At 42.9% G+C, this 19726-nt stretch overlaps 1 protein-coding gene across 4 annotated transcripts in view; it reads left to right on the top strand.

The window, feature by feature from the left end:
- The window catches only part of ADGRG6 (adhesion G protein-coupled receptor G6), a 606009-nt gene extending 587951 nt beyond the window's left edge, over nt 1-18058 (top strand). For 3 of the 4 annotated variants that reach the window (XM_069606809.1, XM_069606811.1, XM_069606808.1), the window contains one exon: nt 15616-18058. In XM_069606809.1, coding sequence (XP_069462910.1) covers nt 15616-15794 — 179 coding nt within the window. In that variant the 3' untranslated portion in view covers nt 15795-18058. Of the gene's footprint in view, nt 1-10815; nt 10863-15615 lie in introns of all 4 variants that reach the window. The other variant, XM_069606812.1, reaches the window with a different exon arrangement.
- Nucleotides 18059-19726: the final 1668 nt, after the last annotated feature.

The raw sequence follows: 19726 nt of genomic DNA, 5'->3' as shown, positions 1-19726 counted from the left end.
CCTTCTCTCTTTCCATGTTGGCCATTAAAAAAATAGAAAAAAATTAAACAAACAAAATGAGCACCATGGAAAGGGAGAGGGGACAACATATTGTCCCTACTCCCTTTCTATGGTGGCTGGGGATGAAAGGTAAAGAACTCCGGGCCAAAAGGAGCGCTTCAGGTAAGTCTTACCCTTCCAAGTAACGACCTGGCGAGGGCCAGTCAGATCGTTTGTAAGAATCTGATTGTCCCTGTTCGTACCTCGCTGGGTACTAATTAAAATGAGTTGTTTGTGCATGTAACTGTACCAGAAAAACTGCACACAGGTTAAAAAAGCCAAACCTAATAGCACTGATGGCTGAGTACATAAACCTGAATAGGGAACATAAATACAAGCATGACAATACAGGACAGTATATATCCGATACTATATCAGATGCCAATAACCTGCAGCTCCCCAGATGTTTTGGACTATGCCTCCCATGATCCCTTGACTCGAACTATGCTGGATGGGATTGATGGGAGCCGGAGTGCAAAACACATGGCGTGCTAAAGGTTTCAGACTCCTGGAAGGTATCATAGTTCACACGTTTAAAAAAGCATTCAAAATGATTAAATGTTCAATATTCATAATCCCGGGAAGAGCTGCAGTCCCTGTCAATGCTATGATACCTGGGGAGTTTGGATGGTTCAGTGAGCATTGTTTTTTTATCATTCATACAAAGGAGGTTGACCTTAAATGTCTAGCGTAAGAGGTTAAAGATCTTGTATCTTGGGCGGGCATTGGTCATAAGTACTGGCAGAACAAGAAATGTGTGGGTTGACATGTAGTGTCACCTGTGAACATCCTTCACTTCCAGTGAGGTAGGAACAAGAAATTAATCCAAGACCAAGTCAGAAAGGCAATGCCAGTCGTTATGTTAAGAGTTTTCTTTTTTTATTTGATTAATTTTAATTCCCCATAGCCAGCCCTACAGATAAGGGGCGCATTGGCCAATTTTACTCTCAGAAAATAGGCACATACTCCCAAAAAATAAAAATAGGGAGTCAAAATACTGCCAACAAAAAATAGGAAACAGACACAAAGAACCGTGTGCCCCTGTTTTCACTCACGCAGCTCCATGGATATGTTTGGAGCAGTAGTGCATGTACTTGCACAGGGATAAGCTGCTTTTACAACTGCCTGATCGAAAGAAGTAAACATGTATCTTTTAATGTGCATGAATAACCAGGTGCAAAGAAATAATTATTACAAAAACATTTCCATTTTCCAGTTAAAATGCTCCCATTTGGAAGTGGACTTACATTTTTACTCCCTAAGAAATCATTTTACTCCCAACTTCAAAATATAGGGAGTAAAATACTCCTGCTTCCAAATGTTTTCTGGAACACTGCCCATGCCTACTCCTACGTTACTTCAATCAGGAAAGTTCTGGTGTGGGTAACTAGGAATAAAATGCCTCAACCCTTCTGTGGTTCTCGTCTGCTTTTTCTCAGCAATAGTTTGATTCCCGAAGACTCTGATCCTTCTGCCTCATCATTAGGGCTGAATGGATCTGTTTTTAGGAAAGTCGATTGCTTAGAATCCATATTGAGAATGCTACGAGCTGAGCCCCAGTGGTAGAGAGGGTGTGAACATGTTCCACCCTATGCCAAGAAGCCTCTTAGAAGAACATACAGCAGACATCAGTGTAGCCCTGGAGATTGCACTCAGAGGGGCTTAGCCATAAGCTTAGAAGAACAATCCTTTCTGGTGGTAGTCCAGGTTCCATGAAGGGCTTTTCCCATTTAGAGGTCATTAGTCTCAGGAACGGAAGATAATCATGATGAGCAGATTTTGGACTGTTCAAGGGCTTTAGGCGTTCTCTGTGATTTGCTGCTTCTCAAAACAGAACCTGGCTTTGAAAACTGGAAAAGTTTGGTGTTCTTTCCAAGTGACCCTCTATCAACCCATCTGAAAGAATTCTGCCATTTTCAAATCCCAACTGTGACCACGACTGGTTCGAAGGCAAAAAACAAGGCCTGTTGTGTGTCAACAGGTGACCCCACTATGCACTCCTGTGGGATTAGAAAATCCCCAAAAAGTTCTGCAAATGGACTGAGGACCCGAATCTACACGCTCGGGGCACACTTGAGCACGTGCACTGTTCTAATGTTGAAAGCCTATTCAATTTCCAGCCTGGGTTGGGCTGATAGTACCAACACATACATTCATGATAAATTTAGGGCTTGAGGTAAGTTCAAACAGTTGAATGCTTGATTAAATAATGTAAGTCAACACATTCAATCTGATTATTTCCAAAAATATAATTTTAAGGTTAATGCCATGAAGGAAAAAGAAATTCTTCAGATACAATTAAACAAAAATAAACAAGCTTAACATATGTCTACTGACACTCCAGCTATACAATATTTAGTTGTGTAGTAACCTCACACAACTTAGTGTAATAACATCAAGGTTTTACACATTTCTGTCACAAAATGTAAACATAAACATCCCAATAGGCTCCACTGGTGTGAGTTGTGTTTGCCAACGCGTTTCGGATTCTTCCTGAATCCTTCTTCAGGGCCCTAGAGCCTATTGTTTCTTGTTCTTGTGGTCACAATTTCCAGCTTGATTGTGTACCTATAAGGCAACACAAAGGGCTGGGTGTTAGTCGACTGTGTAAATATTTTACCTGGTTCCCATACCGGTATATAAGGTAAGTCAAAGAAACTAACCTCCAAACTCCTATTGCGTGTTCAAAAAGTTTCCCAATCGAAGTCATATGCGGCCAGGGCAGGATTGAGTACTCGTTGATGTTGTTAAGACTGGTTCGAGCAAGCTCTGCCTCAAAATGCCATCGTCTGAAGAACTCACCTGAAGTGACAGATGCTTCGATCCTGTCTGTTGATTTATGCTTTGGACTCTTTGGCCACCTGTACCCACCCAAGCAAAACAAGCCGCTGAGAAGAATGAAAGTGCCAGCGTAACCTTCAGCAGTTGCCCTTTTGTTTTCGCTCTACACTGACATACTTCCCAACTCTTTGATCCCAGCATCTCTGAAAGGGCACTACAACTACTTAGAGCCCCTATCTTGATGTTTTGAGTGTGGAGATAAAGCCCAGAAAAAGGCATGCTATGACTTTCTTCACATCCGCCGCTTTCTCCTAGTCGTGTAGTAACCCCGCGCGGAAACCCTGAACAGGACGGTCCGTGCCTGTTTCCCGTATCGTGCAGGGAATCTTAAAGCCACTCCACGCTGTACGTATGTCCATAGAGTGGATTGATTCCTGTGGGCTATACCCACCTTTTCTGCTCCAGGGCAAAGCAGGGGCAGTCAGGAGAAACCAATGATACCATGCTGGCTGCCACTCAAGATCTCTGCCTCCCACCCATTCGCTTCATGCCACTGTGGAAGCCCCTGTGAGAGAGCATCCACTTGGCATAGTTGAGTTGGGTTCTTCTATGTTCCCATGAAACATACTCAAGAATCAAGATCATTTCAGAAGACTGCGTGTAAACGTGATCGTGTCCTCTGATACTTTGTGGGGCCTAACGAATGATGCAGATTGTCATATCTGACCACATTATACGCGTGTGACTGAGCGTACTTGCACCTTTTGGAAAGAGTTGCTGATCGGTAACGTGGCCTGGATCCATCGTGAGTGTCTGCGGCTTTGATGAACTGTAAGAGTGATGCCTGCCCAGAAGGTAGCCTTGCTTTGTGTATGTCAGTACAGGAGAATGTGTCAAGGAGATCTATGATAAGAGGCCTTGGGAATGTGACATGCATGGAGTGGCAATAGGTGGCAGGTAGTTGCTAGAAGCGAGGAGTGTCTCTTTTCAGGGAAATAGTCGTGGACTAGGGATGTGGAAATATTCAGATGGTGCTGAGGGGGCGTGAGAAGGTGAGGGAGAGATCCCATTTGATAGCAGTGAAAGTTGATAAGAATCTACTCTAGCCAATCCTAGACTATGCTTCCTTTTGAGGATTTGCATGCTTGGCACTCTCCTTGTGGTTAAGAAGAGATTACACAGACTTGTATTGCAGTTTGGTAGACCTGACTGTAAGGCTCTGGCTGTCACTAATGCCCAGCTCTGCTAAAATAGAGACACTTCAGCTTCTGGGTGCGTTCAGGCTCTGGCCACAGGATGGGCAACTGATTGACATCATGGGGCCAGGAGAGAAGGAAAGAAGCCTAGTTGTCTGAACTGGGACACAAAAGCGATGCACACTTTGTGTTTGAGCCACATAGTGGTTACAGAAGACTGCGCACACGGTGATCTGAAGAAATCGCTGTTGTGGGTCCGAATGGAACTCTGGGAGGGGCCCTTCTGCCCCGCTCAGAAGTAGTTTGTGGAGATTCCCAGGGCCTAGTCCGACTAGTACCAACCCACGTAAAGCCTGGGCTTTGGACTCCAGGCCGCTTAATGCATGCATTATGCCTTTTACATATACACAAATAAACACCCTTGTTTTGATGTAATATGCTTGGCCATGCCGAGTCAAGCACACTTTGTTGAACTCACGTGCAGAAGGGATACCCTTGTTGTTTAAATAACAGATTGCAGCAGCAATAAAGTCATAGCATGAGAAATCCAACTGGTATATGAGCATCAAACGCAGGCATCGCTAGGAGGGGACACATGTGTAGTGCAGATGAGTCTTTCGGTGTGGTGTGCTTTTAAGGTTGCTAACCGGAAGCTGCGTGCTTTAGTGGCTTCCTCTTTGGTTTGTTTGCTCTGCCACCAGAACGCACTAACACTAATCAGGAGAACCTCACCGCAGTGCGATCACTTTCTCCTGTCAAAGGTGTGGTCAGCTGGTTGTCATCACTTGTTTTGAGAACAAGCGACATGGGTTCGAATCAAGTTTCCTCACTTGGCGTTTTGCACAGTTTTGCCAGAATCCCTTTTTTTTTTTTTAAAGTGGCGCCATTCCCTTATTCTATTTGGGAGTGCTTAGAAGAGGGTAAACACCAGCAGGAAACACAAATCAAGTTTAAAGGGAAAGTTAGAGGCAGGCAGCAGCTTTATGAAAACAAAAACTCAAATAAGCATTCACTTCCGTACAATCACATGCTCCTTACAATCACGTGCTTCTCCCGTCCTGGGGCAGCCTTGAAAGTGAGGACAGCCTTTAACGCCTATTGTTTTTGTTCTATCCATATTGATCGTTAATCGCCCCCACCTTTTCCCTCGCCTAGTAGGTCAATTAATAAGCACTATATAGCACAACCAAAAGCCTACAATGTTTGAGAACATCCAGCCTATTGCGGCCTAGCTATTTTAATAGAATATATCCTCAGGCCTGACAGAAGGTATGGGCGGCCTGCGCAGTGCCCCAGGGTTGTGCACTACATGGGACCTTGCTATGGGTAAGCAGGGTAGGGGATTACCCCCCTAAACCGCCAACCCTTGCTTGAGACGGACTGCTGGCTGCGCCCCTATCGATCTTGCTGCAATTGTGGGATCAAAAAGCAGGTTCCTGCTACTGTTGGCACCTGCGCCTGGCACTTCACATGCTGCTGCCACCTGCCCCTGGCCTGCCTTTGCAGCAATGATCCCATCTCGTGGCTCGTGTCAAGGCCACCCATTTCCTGCCGCCAGGCCTTGTCCCCAGGCTCTGTGGACGTCACACATCCCTAACCTGCTCCATGCAAGCCTCAAGGGTCTGCAGTGTGTGTGTGCGCCCCCTAAGTCCTCAAATCTTTCCCGGTGAGCGTTTTCAAACAGACAATGTAATGCCCTCTACTTGCACCAGTTGCAAAGGACCTGCCTGTCTGCCCTTGAATACCTCTAGGTTTCTAGATGGGGCTTTGCTGAAGCGCCAGTGACCAGGAATTCCATTTTAACTGATGATGGATATTTAATTAATGTGCACAACCGAAAGTATATGCCTCTGCAGTGCAAGTGAAGTAAAACGTGCATACTGCATGAAAAAGGCATATACTTCTTCAATTATATTCACGGCATGTGTACCAGTTCTCCACATTTCCTTTTTTCCTTTCATGTTTTTGTAATGTCACTTATAACGGTTCAATTGAGGAGCAACACCATTTACATCACTTTTGTGACCTCACCTTCTTAATGCAAATTAGGGGGGAGGGGGGGAAATTACTGTCAGCCCAAGACCCTGCACATCCCCGAATCAGCTCTGTATATCTCTTGTTCTGAGCACTAGGGATGATGTAAAACAGGCATAATATGAAACAGTGTATGGGTTAATGCCCCCTTTTGCATGCACATAATCAGTAGGATAATGATCCCTCAATTGGGTTTTTAATTGGCTGATGAGTAGTTGAGAATGGCAATCCAATATATTCTATCCTTTTGATAAAAAGACAACTTCTGGGTTCATTAGGGTCGTCATAGAATGTGGGGGTTTTAATGTCAATTTATAATCATCACATGCTCCAAGTTCCCTTGTGTCAACACGTTTCGACCATTCCTTGTCTTTCTCAAGGCTGGGCTGGCTGCTGCTACTGTATTCTGAGTAGCAGAGAAGGCTCTTATTATAGAGCCTGCCAATTAGCCCCTTGCCTGAGTCAGTACCCCTGAAGCGTATGTACTCGCTCGTGCTCTCTAAAGCATGGGAACGCCAAGTAACTCTCGCGGACATCAACAGGGCCAAGGGACTCTGCATCTTGGAGTCAGCCTTATTCAGCCAGTTTCCATTTTCAGGGTGCATGAGACCACTATATCCAAAAACATAGGGCGATCCCATGCTTTAGAGTGCCTTCCCCGCGATTCCTCAATTGGTTGCTTGTCAATATTGCACAATTATAGATGGGAGCAAATGAAGGCCTCTTGCGTTGCCACGTAGTTATCCTCTCCAACTCGATGAAACTCCCTACCTCCCTTCCTTATGCATCTCCTAAACCCCTGCTTCTGCTTCATCCTTTAATTTGCCCTGTTCCTTGGTGTATGCCGATTCTCCGCAAGAACAGACAGGGGCTAAGGAATAGCACAGTGAAAGAACATTAGAACATTGAGACAATGGGCATGCACCATTGTGTTATTTTATCAAAACATTTCATCGTGCATAAAATGGGACACCACTTCATTTGTGGTATGTGTCATGCTGTTTGGTTTGGACTCTTCATTGGTTCTAAATGTGCAGGTGATGTTGGGGCATCCACATATTGCATTCCGTCATCTGTGGGCAAGTGTGTCGCATGTATGAACATGCATTGCCCAGTGCATGGATCCATTACAGACCATGTGTCAGAAGAAATACCATCTCCAAGGAAGGCATTGTCTATTCATCGCTCATATGGTGGGGTAAATGTTGCATCCTGTGAGTTTCTATGTGAGGGGGTAAGGAGTGATCCACAATTACTCAAAAGGCCCTCTATGGGTGTCAGAAGGGTGTTGTGGTGGACCGCACCCTGACGGGTGAGTGCTTGCCCCATTGTAAACAAATGTTCCTTTTTACTCAGCCATGGCTGCTCAGTCAAGATTTACATCTGTGACCCGCATTCAATGGCCGCTCAAGGAGGTTTGTGGCCCCCTCCGAACTTAGATGCAATCAGTTACTACCAATGTTCTGGGGAGGGCTTTTTGGCTCTCCTTAAAGTTCACACGCCCATCAGACTGTCGCTAAGGAACAAAAAGCTGCTTCCTCAAGGGGAGGCAGGCACATGCTTTTGCTATGCAGCCACTTGCTCCATTGTACCGCATGCCGCAATGGTGAGTGGAGGATGCAGAGGGATTGTGACAAATTTGTCTACTGCACATCAGCATGACCCACAGTTGTGAAAATACGGCCCTACAGTATTCAGTGGCGCTCTCAATGCACCTCATATGTAGACATCCTGGCCCGACTGGAGAGTTTGAGGAGGACATCATTATTCTGCTCTCAGACAATACCAAACCGTCATCACAAATCTTAGTACTAGGTGATTTCAACCTAGGCCTGTCCCACCCCAATGACCAGGCCTCTAAATCTCTGGAAGAAACCTTGAGTGAACTTAACTTCACGCATAGAATTAACCAACGTACACATGTGAAAGGACGAACTCTAGATTGGTTGGCTGGCAATAACTGTGTCTTCACAATATCCTCCATCGAACCTCAGACATGGACTGACCACTCACTGATTACCTTTACCATCAATATTACCCATCCAGCCACTAAAACTAAGATCATCGCACCACCTTTACTCACTAGAAACAAGCGCAATATCACAGCCGAGAAACTAACTCCTATCCTGATCCCTATACTGAATTCCTCTAGTAGTAAAGACCCAGAAGAATTAATTGATTTATTCAATAACACCATGTCCAAAGCCTTAGACACCATTGCTCCACTGAAATTCCGTACAAAAAAAGTAAACCTAAAGCCCACCTGGTTTACCCCAGACTTGAAAGGCCCCAGGCTTGAAAAAAGAAAATGTGAAACCATTTGGAAGAACCTACCTTCCAAAGAGAACAAAAATAAAGTAACTGAAATCTCCTTTCTCTACAAAGCAGAGATCATCAGAACCAAACATGAAATGTACAACAACAGGATTCAGAATGCCAGTTATAGCATCAAAGAATATTTGGAATTCTAAGGGAATTAAAATCTCCCATAGCCCCTGACGACTCTCACCCAAAAAACAAAGACTGGTGCTCTGGCTGATAAAATTGCCACCCTACAAAACAAAATTGCCACCAAAAGACTCAACATTAACGTTACTGATACATCTCAGAAAGTTGAAAAAAGCTCTGCCCTTAAGACTTTACAAGAATTCAAATTTGCCGAAGTCACCACTCCAGAGGTAAAAACAACCATAGCCTCTCTGAAACCTTCTCGATGCCAAGGCAACATCTGCCCTGCACAACTTATAAACGATGCAGTCAGAGATCTTACCCCTTTTATCACTAGGATAATAAATGCTTTCTTCAAATCACGCCAGGATCTAACTAACTTCAAAGACGCCTGGGTATTCCCTTTACTGAAAAAGGCTCCCTCGACCCTACCATCCCTACGAACTACAGACCAATAACTAAGGTCCCTTTTTTACTTAAAATCATTGACAAGGCAGCATACATCCAAATCCAGACTTACCTCGAGACCAATAATCTCCTAGGGCTTAGACAATCTGGCTTTAGAGCCCTCCATGGAACAGAAACAGCCCTAATTGATATGGAAACCCATATTGATCTAATGAAAGATAATAGACAATGCGCACTACTTCTCCTATTAGACCTCTCTGCCGCCTTCGACCTGGTGGACCATAACATACTCTGTGAGCACCTCACATCAGCGGCCATCTTCTCACAAGAGGCTGCAAATTGGATTAAGTCCTTCCTAAATAATAGTCCGATTCTGCCGACCCCATAGCTATCATCTGCGGAGTGCCACAAGGCTCCTGCATCTCCCCCACATTATATAATGTGTTTACCAAACGGCTCTTCGACATTTTGGACCAACTGGTTGTCATCTACACCAACTACACCGATGACACCCAGATACTGATACCGTTATCTGGCAAATATGACTCCGACAACTCCTTACTAAACAAAATCTACCTCATCATTCACACCTGGATGGCCACCCATAACCTATGCGTGAATGACGAGAAGACTGAAATTCTTATTCTAGGGGCCCCCACGTACCTCAACAAACTAAATACAAAATACGCTTCCTTCATTATAGAAAGTCAAACTTTAGGTTTCTATCTTGACTCGACATTGAAACTTAGGAAACAAGTTAACGCTACGGCTGCGGCTACCGCCTATACATGTAAGCTCATCCATGCCTGTAAAGCCTACCTGTCCACAAATAGCTATCACACTAGCACAATCACTAATCTTTCCCAAACTTGATTAGGGCAACGCACTACACGCAGGAGCTAATAAACAAGTGTTAAACAAACTACAAACCCTACAAAATAATGCCTTGAGAACAGCCTTGAGCATTCCAAGAAAAGACCACATTTCGGAAACAAGAAGGAGCCACAAATGGCTCTCAATTCAGGAAAGAATCTACTTTAAACTGCTTTCCATTTCCCAGAAATGTCTCAACAATGCTGCCCCTTAGTACCTGAAAGACAAAATCATCCTAAAAACCTCATCCAGACCTACAATATCAGCTAACTCCTGCGGCATCATTACGCCCCGCTTTAACTTGAAAAGAGCCGGAGGCACTCGTTTCCCGGTACAAGCGGCCTTGGTCTGGAATACACTCCTGCTCAATTTAGGTATAGACCAAACCTTCCACAGCTTTAGATCTAACACAAAAAAATGGCTCCTTACAAACAATGCTTCTGCCTCATCTGCACAAGTATTGTAAGCCAGCCATTCCTTGCCTTAGAAACCTGCACTTATGATTCTTCCTGTTGTCATCTCGTTTAATGTAATTACCCATGTTCAACATACACTGGCACGACAGTGTGCCACTATTATGAGGTACGGATGTATCTACGTACCCTACTGTTTTGTACTCGTGTATCCACTGCCCTACCCTTATCATGAAGAATCAATGATGTATGTATGGATTGGATTAACTTGCCCTACTATCATGTATTCATGTATTCACCATTTTCAAGCTGTCTTGTATTGCGCACAGATACCTCAGGGTGCGGCGCACAATATAAATAATAAACAAACAAACAAACAAACAATTCTTCGAAATGATGATATAGTTCTTATGCAGTTACCCAGATAAATCAGACATATTTTCGAATCCATACTGTTCTGTTTCTGATCAATGAATGTGTGTTATGCTTAGCTTGGAAGAGGATCACTGTTCTCTTTGCACTGTTTGTCACCCTGTGCCTTAATTGTTGATGTGTATTTTTCACTGTTAACATGACACTTGTTCAATATAATTGACTGAGACATTGGTATGTTTATGGCATAGATAATATCTTCTAAGAGCATTCCCTAAGCTGAGGTGGGACCTGACAGGTAAAGCGTGTTTGACTTTTTTTTTTGCTGAATGCATGATGTTTTGGAAAATGTGCTAGGGCACGCTCTTGCATGAAGCCAGCGAAGGTGAAGGACTCTGGCCAATCAGTGCACACTGCTTGTTTGCGCTGCCTGTCTGCCCGGGCCATTGGCTGTCATGGCTCCGATGGTGGAAGGAGAAGTTGCTTGGATCACTGATTGTCTCTGTTCTGCATGGGCTTCGTTGGCGCTCACCCCTAAAGGCAATGTACCATGGCACATACCCCAACTTCCCCAACCTTCCTCTGTCTCAAACTCAAAAACTCAAAGCATTACATACATCAGAGCCTCCTTCTGAGGTCCCTGCCCATGCATTAGCAGGATGCACTGTGAAAATCAAGATTCCATAGGTGGCACCATGGTACATTGCGCCAAGGGACTGAACAAGAACATGTCTGCTCACGGGGTCGGCCATGCTCGTTCTTTTCAGAGGGTTGATTGCGTCAGAAACAATTCACTTCTCATTAGCCTTTGGTTTTACGCTCGTAGGTGACGCTTACATGTATAAATGTAGTGCAGGAGAGATTGTCATAAAATTCAAATAGAAAGTCAGTACTCGTTGTGCACATTTGCAACATCTGTGCAGACGTCTCGTCTATTTCGCAATCAAGTTGGTGTCAGATTTTGGAGGCGTTTCAGCCTCATCCATGCACCTTTGTAAGCCCTATACACCAGTGTGCACTCCTCACCCATGGCGCGCCCCAACACTTGGCATCTTATCGAAGGAGGATTTAGTGTGGCGCTCTGCTTGGTGCATATACACCACCTTTGTAAATATGCATGGTGTGCATATCCGGCTTAAGACACAATGTAAGAATTGCTTTTATTAATTAAGCAAACGAAACATAGAACCACTGGCTAATGAGTCCATAGGGGCAAGGATAAATCAAGTCCAGCTGTTGCTACAAAAGATGGCAGGCGGTGAAATCGTTGGGTGTTGCCCCATGCTTAAAAGTAATGCCTTTCTGAAATGCACCTCTTGCTTGTTCTCTTTTACTTTCACAGAAATCATCTCTTTATTACTTCTATAAAAAAAAGAGAGAATTACCACTGTTTTACGTTTATAAGACATGCAGCATGGGAATAGTGTTCTGAAATGATGAAGATTGTGTTTCTTTCTGCATAAAGTAAATGCAGTGCATTGTTGATGTATCCCTGGGGGAGCCTGAGCAATTGACATCATGCCATTAATAGCATGGCTGCTTGCTAGGATGGGTGGCAGAGAAAACAAACGGGCTTAGCTAAGGCACTAGACACGCAATGTAATTGTAACATAATGGAGCTGATTGGTCTGCCTTGTCTAGTAACACATTGCATCATCACCAGAAATGTAGGCTTCCCCTATTAGCTGACAGCATTCTGGCTCATGATTCACATATACTGTAATGATCATATGCAAAGGAAAGTATTCCACCGGTCAGTGTCCCGATGTCAAAGGTGTGTGGTACTGGACAAGACATACAATTCCCGTCGCCTGGAGTTAGGAGGCAGTGGGTAGCTTCTTCTTAATGTCCATAAAAGGACTGAACTGTACTGACGACACAAGTCGATACAGGTATGTCTGCTCCCGGGGTGTGTGGAGAACCTGAATGATATTAGGAGTTGGTAGAATAATAGTCATTGGCAATTTACAGATTGCTATGCATCCTCGCAGTTACCAGTGGGGTTTTCGCGCTTGGCTTCTCGTCGTGTTTGGTAGTGCAACCATCTACTTGTCAAGAGAAGATTTTACCTCGCCATCTTCAGAGTTAAGACGAGGACTAATGGTCACGTTTTGGTGAGGGTAGAAGTCAGGTGAGGATGTGATGGAAAAGAAAAATATAATACTTCCAGAAATGGCTAACTTCAAGTAATGAAAACTCATGGACAAACCAAAGATGAAACGGGTTTTATTAGACGTATGTAATCTTGCCATCAAAGCTATATTTGCTATAAAGGGCAAAGTGGAGTTGTCCTGCCTCTTATTTTACCTTCTCTTCAGCTAGAGTCATGGCTCATTACAGCTTTGGTGGTATACTGCTAGTAAATCTGGCGGGATACCACCAAACAGTGTACCACCAAATTGCCGTTAAAGTCTGCCAGATTTACTGTCAGGTTGCAAGTGCTGGTAAGGGTAGTTACACCCCATTACATGGAGTCCGATAGGACTCCATGGGGGGGATTTGCTGGTATAGCCAGCACCGGGAATACCAGCAGTTTTCCCTGGTTGGGTGGCCGGATTTACCTCCAGCTTTTAGCTGTAGGTAATTCCGGCCACCCCACTGGCAAACTTGGAGTATGACGGTGCAGAAGCGTGCCGGGAAACTGAATTACCAGCACGTTAATTCTGCACCGGAAATCTCCTAATGAAGCCCTATAGTCAAAATGTTAAGAATACCCCAAACCCCTTCAAAGGATTACATGTCAGAATGTGTTTCTTGATTAATGCAATGTGTGACTAATTGATCTGCTGGACACCTATGTGGAGACTATGATCTTTAGGTGATGATCCCACCTGGTTCATGATGACAAATCAAAAGACAAGTGACCCTCTGCACCCAAATACACACGTGTATATCACAGTTTGTTGTTTGGTCTTCCCTCTCCTCCTGCTCCACCTGCAGTGGTCTTTAATTGATAAGAACCTAAGCCAACTATGAGCTACAGATTTTAACAATTCAACAATCAAGAAACATGCACATTCTAATTCCAAAGTGTGACAATTTCCATCTTGTACAAATACGCATAAAAAACACAAAGGGAAGGGACAGAAAGGGGGTCATTACGACCCAGGCGGTAAGTACGCCAACTTTACCACCATGGTGTAAACTACGTTTACACCATGGTGGATGGCGGATTTACAGCCCCATTCCAAGGTGAGTGGGGCGGTAAATCCCCATTTCCCATTTTACCCTTCCCCATTCCCATTTTTGCCCCATAGGGCATAATGGGAGTGGGGAAGGCGCTAATTACGCCACCGTAAATTACGGTGGCGTAATTAGCACCAAGGCGGTTTAGCGCCATGGATTTTAACGGCTGCTAAAAGCAGCCGTTACAATCGGAATCAGGCGTTAAGGGTTAACGACGGCGTTAACCCTTAACGCCTGAGTTGTAATGAGGCCCAAAGTCATTAAATAAGGAGAAGTAGTTTGAAGGATGTGCATAGCTCGCACAGCAAGGTAGAAATTACAGCCTGTTGGAACGTTACACCATGAGGAATGGGTTATAAGATGGACAGTCCACACTGCCAGTGCATCAGTTCTACATCCAGCTGAGCCACGCACGGTTTGCCATACTGTTTTCACTGCTGAGGCTGGTGGTTATAAGAGTTTTGTGTATTTTAGAATGTCTCAGAAGCTGTACAATGTCAGCTTATCAGAGATGTCACAAGCATATCCCTAGTATTTCTGGATTCATCTCTCTCTCATTTATTTGGCTGGCAAGATAGCCCTGGCTCGTTTGTGGAGGGCATGTCCTCTGTGTGTTGAAGATAAGCAGGAGGCCAGGGACTTGAAAAGGTCTCTGCGTTACCCTGTAATAATCCCCTGCACATTCCCTAACTGTGTTGCACGCATATTTGGGGTCGGTGGAGCCTTGAGGAGCCTTTCCAAATACTCTGGAGGGAAGGAGAGGAATGCTACTAACCTTCGCTGAAAGAGCCATCTCTGCTCCATCCACGTGTAAGTAGCTGGATTCCTCCTGCTTTAGGTATGATATGATATGATAGGTTATTTATAAGGCACTTAATACCCAGTGGTTTCTAAGTGCAGACCCGGCGATCGAACCTGTGTTGCTCCATGTCGTCTTGCTTCCAAGATGAGCACGTTGTCCCTGAGCTATCGGATCACACCGCATCTAGTAGAACAGCAGTGTCTATCATGTTAGAGGTACAGAGATATATTGAAGAGTAAGCTACTGGGCCTGTGAGAGACTTTTGTGCTCACCGCTGCAATGAAACAGAAAGACAGACTCAAACCCAGGGCACACTCATTGTTCAGATGCCAGCCTGCAACAGACTCAGTTCCAAAGACAGACAGATAAATGTTAGAGTTTGAAATAAGTTGGAACCAGCTCTTTCATCTCACCTTATCAGTGGTGCAGAGGACCACTTGTCCATCATCAGAGGAGCAAGGAATACATGCACATTGTGTTCCACCTATGTTGACGGACCTGTGATCCTGTTTAGAGAGAGTGTAGGGTGACAATGCACTTCAACTGAGGATGGAATGGAAGACAGACTCTCCACTGACTTAAAATGTGATAACACCAAGTTTTGATGAAAGTCCTACCAAAAACTAACCACACAAATCCAGAAGTTTTCAAAACTGTGCAAATGCAAGAAGTCTCAGAGAACCCCATTATGGGATCATTATCAAGCACACCAAATTAGTCTAAAATTAGAATCTACCTTAAATCTTGAATAAGGCCTTTTAGCGGCATCAGTTATGGAAGAATGAATGATTAGGAACTTTTGTTTGGCAAATACTCCATGACAGGATCCCCAAAGTCAGATTATATCCTTCATACCTAAGAGACCACTAGGCCGAACGTTAAACATAAGGGATTGATCTTGGTTACATTTTTTTGGTGTCTCACTCGTAATCCTTTCCTTTAGTGCATTTTCTCATTGAAGGGATTACTGGAAAGCTATTTACAATGCTCATACACCAATGTTGTGTAATTTTTGACATTATTGAATGACTAACTACTTTCCTATTCTTGATCCTATTCATAGATAATGTGTTTGCTGAAAAGCCCTCAATCAGGTTTGCCCAAGTGGACGGAGAGCAAACTCCAATCATCCCTGTTCACCAGGTCATCGACAAGGTCAAGGGGTACTGCTCAGCTCACTCCGACAACTTTTACAAGAACATCATTATGTCTGACACCTTCAGCCACAGCACAAAATTTTAGCCAAATGCTGGTTTGGAGAGAAGTAAGAGGATGAGGATTGGACTTGAGTGCCAGAAAGCCTCCAAGATAAGAAAGTGAGAAGTTACTACTCTAATCCTGGCCTGCCTAACACGTTCCATTCACTGACAGTGAACTTTCAAAGGAATTTCTTCTTAGCAGCCCTAAGGAAGTGCCGTCCCACCTTGTGCCTTAGAAAATCTGTGCTTGCTCTCTCCCAGGAGCTAGCAAAATAAAACGGGCCTGTATGCAAAGGTCTCCTTGTAAGTAGCATTGGATTCCATCCACCGTTATTTTCCTTAACATGATGGCGTCGAAGGGAATGCTTTCTTGATGTCAGTCCAATGACACCTTTCAGCTTCAGCCTGCCAAACTGGAGAACATTCACCAGTGCTCAGACATAGACTTATAGATGTAGACTTAGAGGTCTCGAAAAAGAATATCGATATCTTGTTGTGAACAGTGAAGGAGATTGAGCCTCTGCCTTTTCTACTGCCTGTCCCAACTCTCAAGTGTGGGGTCTAATCTGAGCACAACCGCTCTCTTAAGAGTGAAACGTGCACGAGTACCTGCCTGAAAGCTTCTTCCTGCAAGCATCCTAATTGCCATTGCCATGCGACTGTGAGCAACTCTTAGTTGCCATCAAGGCTGACTTTTGATGTGACTGTGAATACATGGTGTACTATTTAAACCTATTGTTTTTCTCACACTGTGGATGGTAGCACTCTGATACTGTGATAAGACCTAGGAGTCCTTCAACTGTTGCTTGAGTATCACCCTTGCTGACAGAGTTAATGATATTTATAGAATGTTAGTGATCCAGCTAGGAATCTGTGAGACAAAATTCCAATCAGGAGACAATTTATAGTGGCCTGGAATGAAAATGCAACTGATTCTGAATTCAAAAATATATTTTGTTTTGACCTTTCTCCATTGAACATTAGAGCACTGGCCATTCATCAAATCTGCCATTTTAGTAGCTAGGACCATTCAAAGTCCCAATCATCAAATTTTTATCAAGGTGCCTAAAAGGCCCCTAGCCTCTTGGAATAATCGACTCCAATGTGGGGTTGAACCAAATAGAGGATTAGATTTGTGGCATCGGAACCCCAAAAAACATGTTTCTTCTAAAAGTGGTCAAAGCGATGCCAACCATACCTGCCATTAGTCCACAGGCTTTTCGGGTATTGTTTACTGAAGAAATTGCAAAATGCTGATCTGAAGACATTTTCAGCAAGCGCACAGCAAAGATTCTCTCTTTAACACACAAGTACCATTGTATGAATCAAATATATTACTAGGTAGATTAGGAAATGGGGCATATGTGAGCTAAAACATTTACAAAGATGATGTTGAACTTGTAATCTACCCCACCAAACTGCTGTAAATGTACTTATTGGAGATGACGAGAAAAATTGTTCCTCAAAAATGAAGAACAAGAGAGAGAGATAATGCGCATGAAGAAGTTGTCACGAAAAATAAAATAAAAACACAGGAGCATTTACATAGGCCCTGCTGTAGTCGAACATTAAGCTTCTTGCAAAGGCATCTTGTGAGCCATGCAGTGGATTTTTAAAAGGAAATCGGCACCTACTCCCAACTGAGATGCATATGAATCAACTGCACCTGGTTCAAGGAAAGGAAATAGAATTAACAACTACTCACGTATCCCTATACAATTGAGGCAATATCCTGTGGGACCAAAATGTGTCAACTGACAAAGGATCAGGCTAATGTGAGCACTTTGTACTTCTATACACTTTCCTTGAATCAGGAATTGCCCCCTGTATATTTTGCTGGACTGAAAAGTGGTTTGTTGTCTTTCCTTTTTTACTACCATGTAGTAGATTCGTATACCTACCATGCTATTTAGTTGTTGTTAAATACCCTTACTTGTCACCTTGGCTTGCGATGATATCCTTAAGCTTTGCTAGCCATTGACATGGCCTACCTTGTATATAATTATTTATTTGTATGGTTGACTATGTCCACAAATGATTTCCCCCCATTTCCTACACCTCATGGCACGCTAGAGTCTTAGTGGCCATGAAAGAAGAGAGGAAAGGCTGGAAAGCGCTTCTGCCAAACATAGTTTTTAAGCATTTTCCAGGCATTTGCTTAGGAAATTTACTGTAGCTACACCCCATTCCAGTTTGAGGAAAAAATGACTTTGTGAATTGAAATATGAATCAGTGTCACTTGGTGTTACTGATACATAATTTGAAATGTTAGTTTTTTCCGCAATAAACAGATATTTTTATCTTTAATTATATTTGTTTTTATTTATGTATTCTGTCAATCCATTTGGGTTAGTCTCTATCTTTAAACACCATACATGACCCAATTACATAATATTACATTGGCTTTAAGGATGTCAGAATTGCGAGAATGGCCTAACAATACAAAGGTAAGAAGTGGGTGAATCAACAAACCAGTGCCAAACAAAGTGTTTGAGTCGTGATGGTGACTTTTTGAAAATAGGAAAATAGTATTGATTCTTTACTGAATGTACCTCGTAAGGGGTGTTACCTTCACCTGGTAATGTAGCTAGTTAATATATCTTTGTGTATTCCCTAAAGTTGACCATGCATCTAGAAAAACAAATTCCAATGATATTTTTGAACCAAATCCGCTATGAAGTTCTTCAAATATATTATTAAATCAGAAAGTAGTTTGAATTGTGTCTTTATTAGTGTACCTAGTAAATGCTAAACATACACCTCTGTACAAGCTAGTGTTTCTCCACTCATGTGGCTTTATCAAGGTTAGTGGATAACACAGTTGAAATAAAACCTAATCTAATTACTCAATATAATGCGAGAAAACATGATGGTTCCAATAAGATATCCCCAATTAATACTTTTCCATAATTGGTCCAATGACCCATCCAAAACTGGTACATTAAAGGCTAATAGTCACCCTAAACATAAGTCAATCTTGATTCAAACGCCTGTGAATTTATCTAATTTGGAATAATAACCTATTCAGAGGTCCCGGAGGAAGATGTCCAGGAAGAAAAGATAGAGAAAAAAGTGGAGACAAGAGATACCTCTTAGTCAACTTTATCTCGCCAATAATTAGGAAATCACAATAAAAATAGAAGGTACGATAAAAGATATAAAATCTTATTTTCAAAGCAAGTACATCTGTCGTCTTCAAGAAAATGTTGCTAGTATTCTGTTAACTGTGACAAAGTAGAAATATAAATTCAAAAAAGAAAAGATATAGATCACTTGTCTGACAAACATTGCATCCGTCATCTTAAAGTGGTATTGGATGGGTAACCGAAAACATATCTAAATATATTGACAGCATTCTTAGACCAGAAGTATTTAAACTGGACACATATATTAGAAACACTATGCATGTCCTGGAAATGCTTGATAAAATGAAAAGCCATACAGGCAACATATTAACGACCATAGATGTCAAATCTCTTTACTCATCAATTGACCACCAACTGGCATTGAGAACAATTGACTTTTTCTTCAGGAATAAGTCAGTCTCATATTCTTATCATGTTAAAATGCTCAAAGAACTCTTAGCAATCACACTTCAGAACAACTTCTTCACTTTTAGTGGAGTATTATGTAGCCAAACAACGTGTATTGCAATAGGTGTATGCTTTGCACCATTCCCAAAACTTTTTATGGGAGAATTTGAGGAAACACATGCCCTTCAGATCTTTTTCTTTAGAAAACACACTGTTTAATGGAAAAGATATTTTGACGACATTGGCTGAAATGGAAGGGCACTGAAACTGGACTCCATAACATTGTAGAAATAATTAATCATAATGTGTTTGGCCTACAGATCACCTGCCAATTTGATCGAACAATTATCACTTTTTTTGATTTAAGTATTTACATCCAAAATAATACATTGCACACTAAAATTTTCAGGAAACCTATGGAGATCAACTCAATATTGCTTGC

This window comes from Ambystoma mexicanum, chromosome 4p (assembly GCF_040938575.1).
Source record: "Ambystoma mexicanum isolate Mex_15411 chromosome 4p, UKY_AmexF1_1, whole genome shotgun sequence".
NCBI lineage: Eukaryota > Metazoa > Chordata > Amphibia > Caudata > Ambystomatidae > Ambystoma > Ambystoma mexicanum.
The sequence above is the reverse complement of the archived record's forward strand: the minus strand, read 5'-3'. Positions and strand labels throughout refer to the sequence as shown.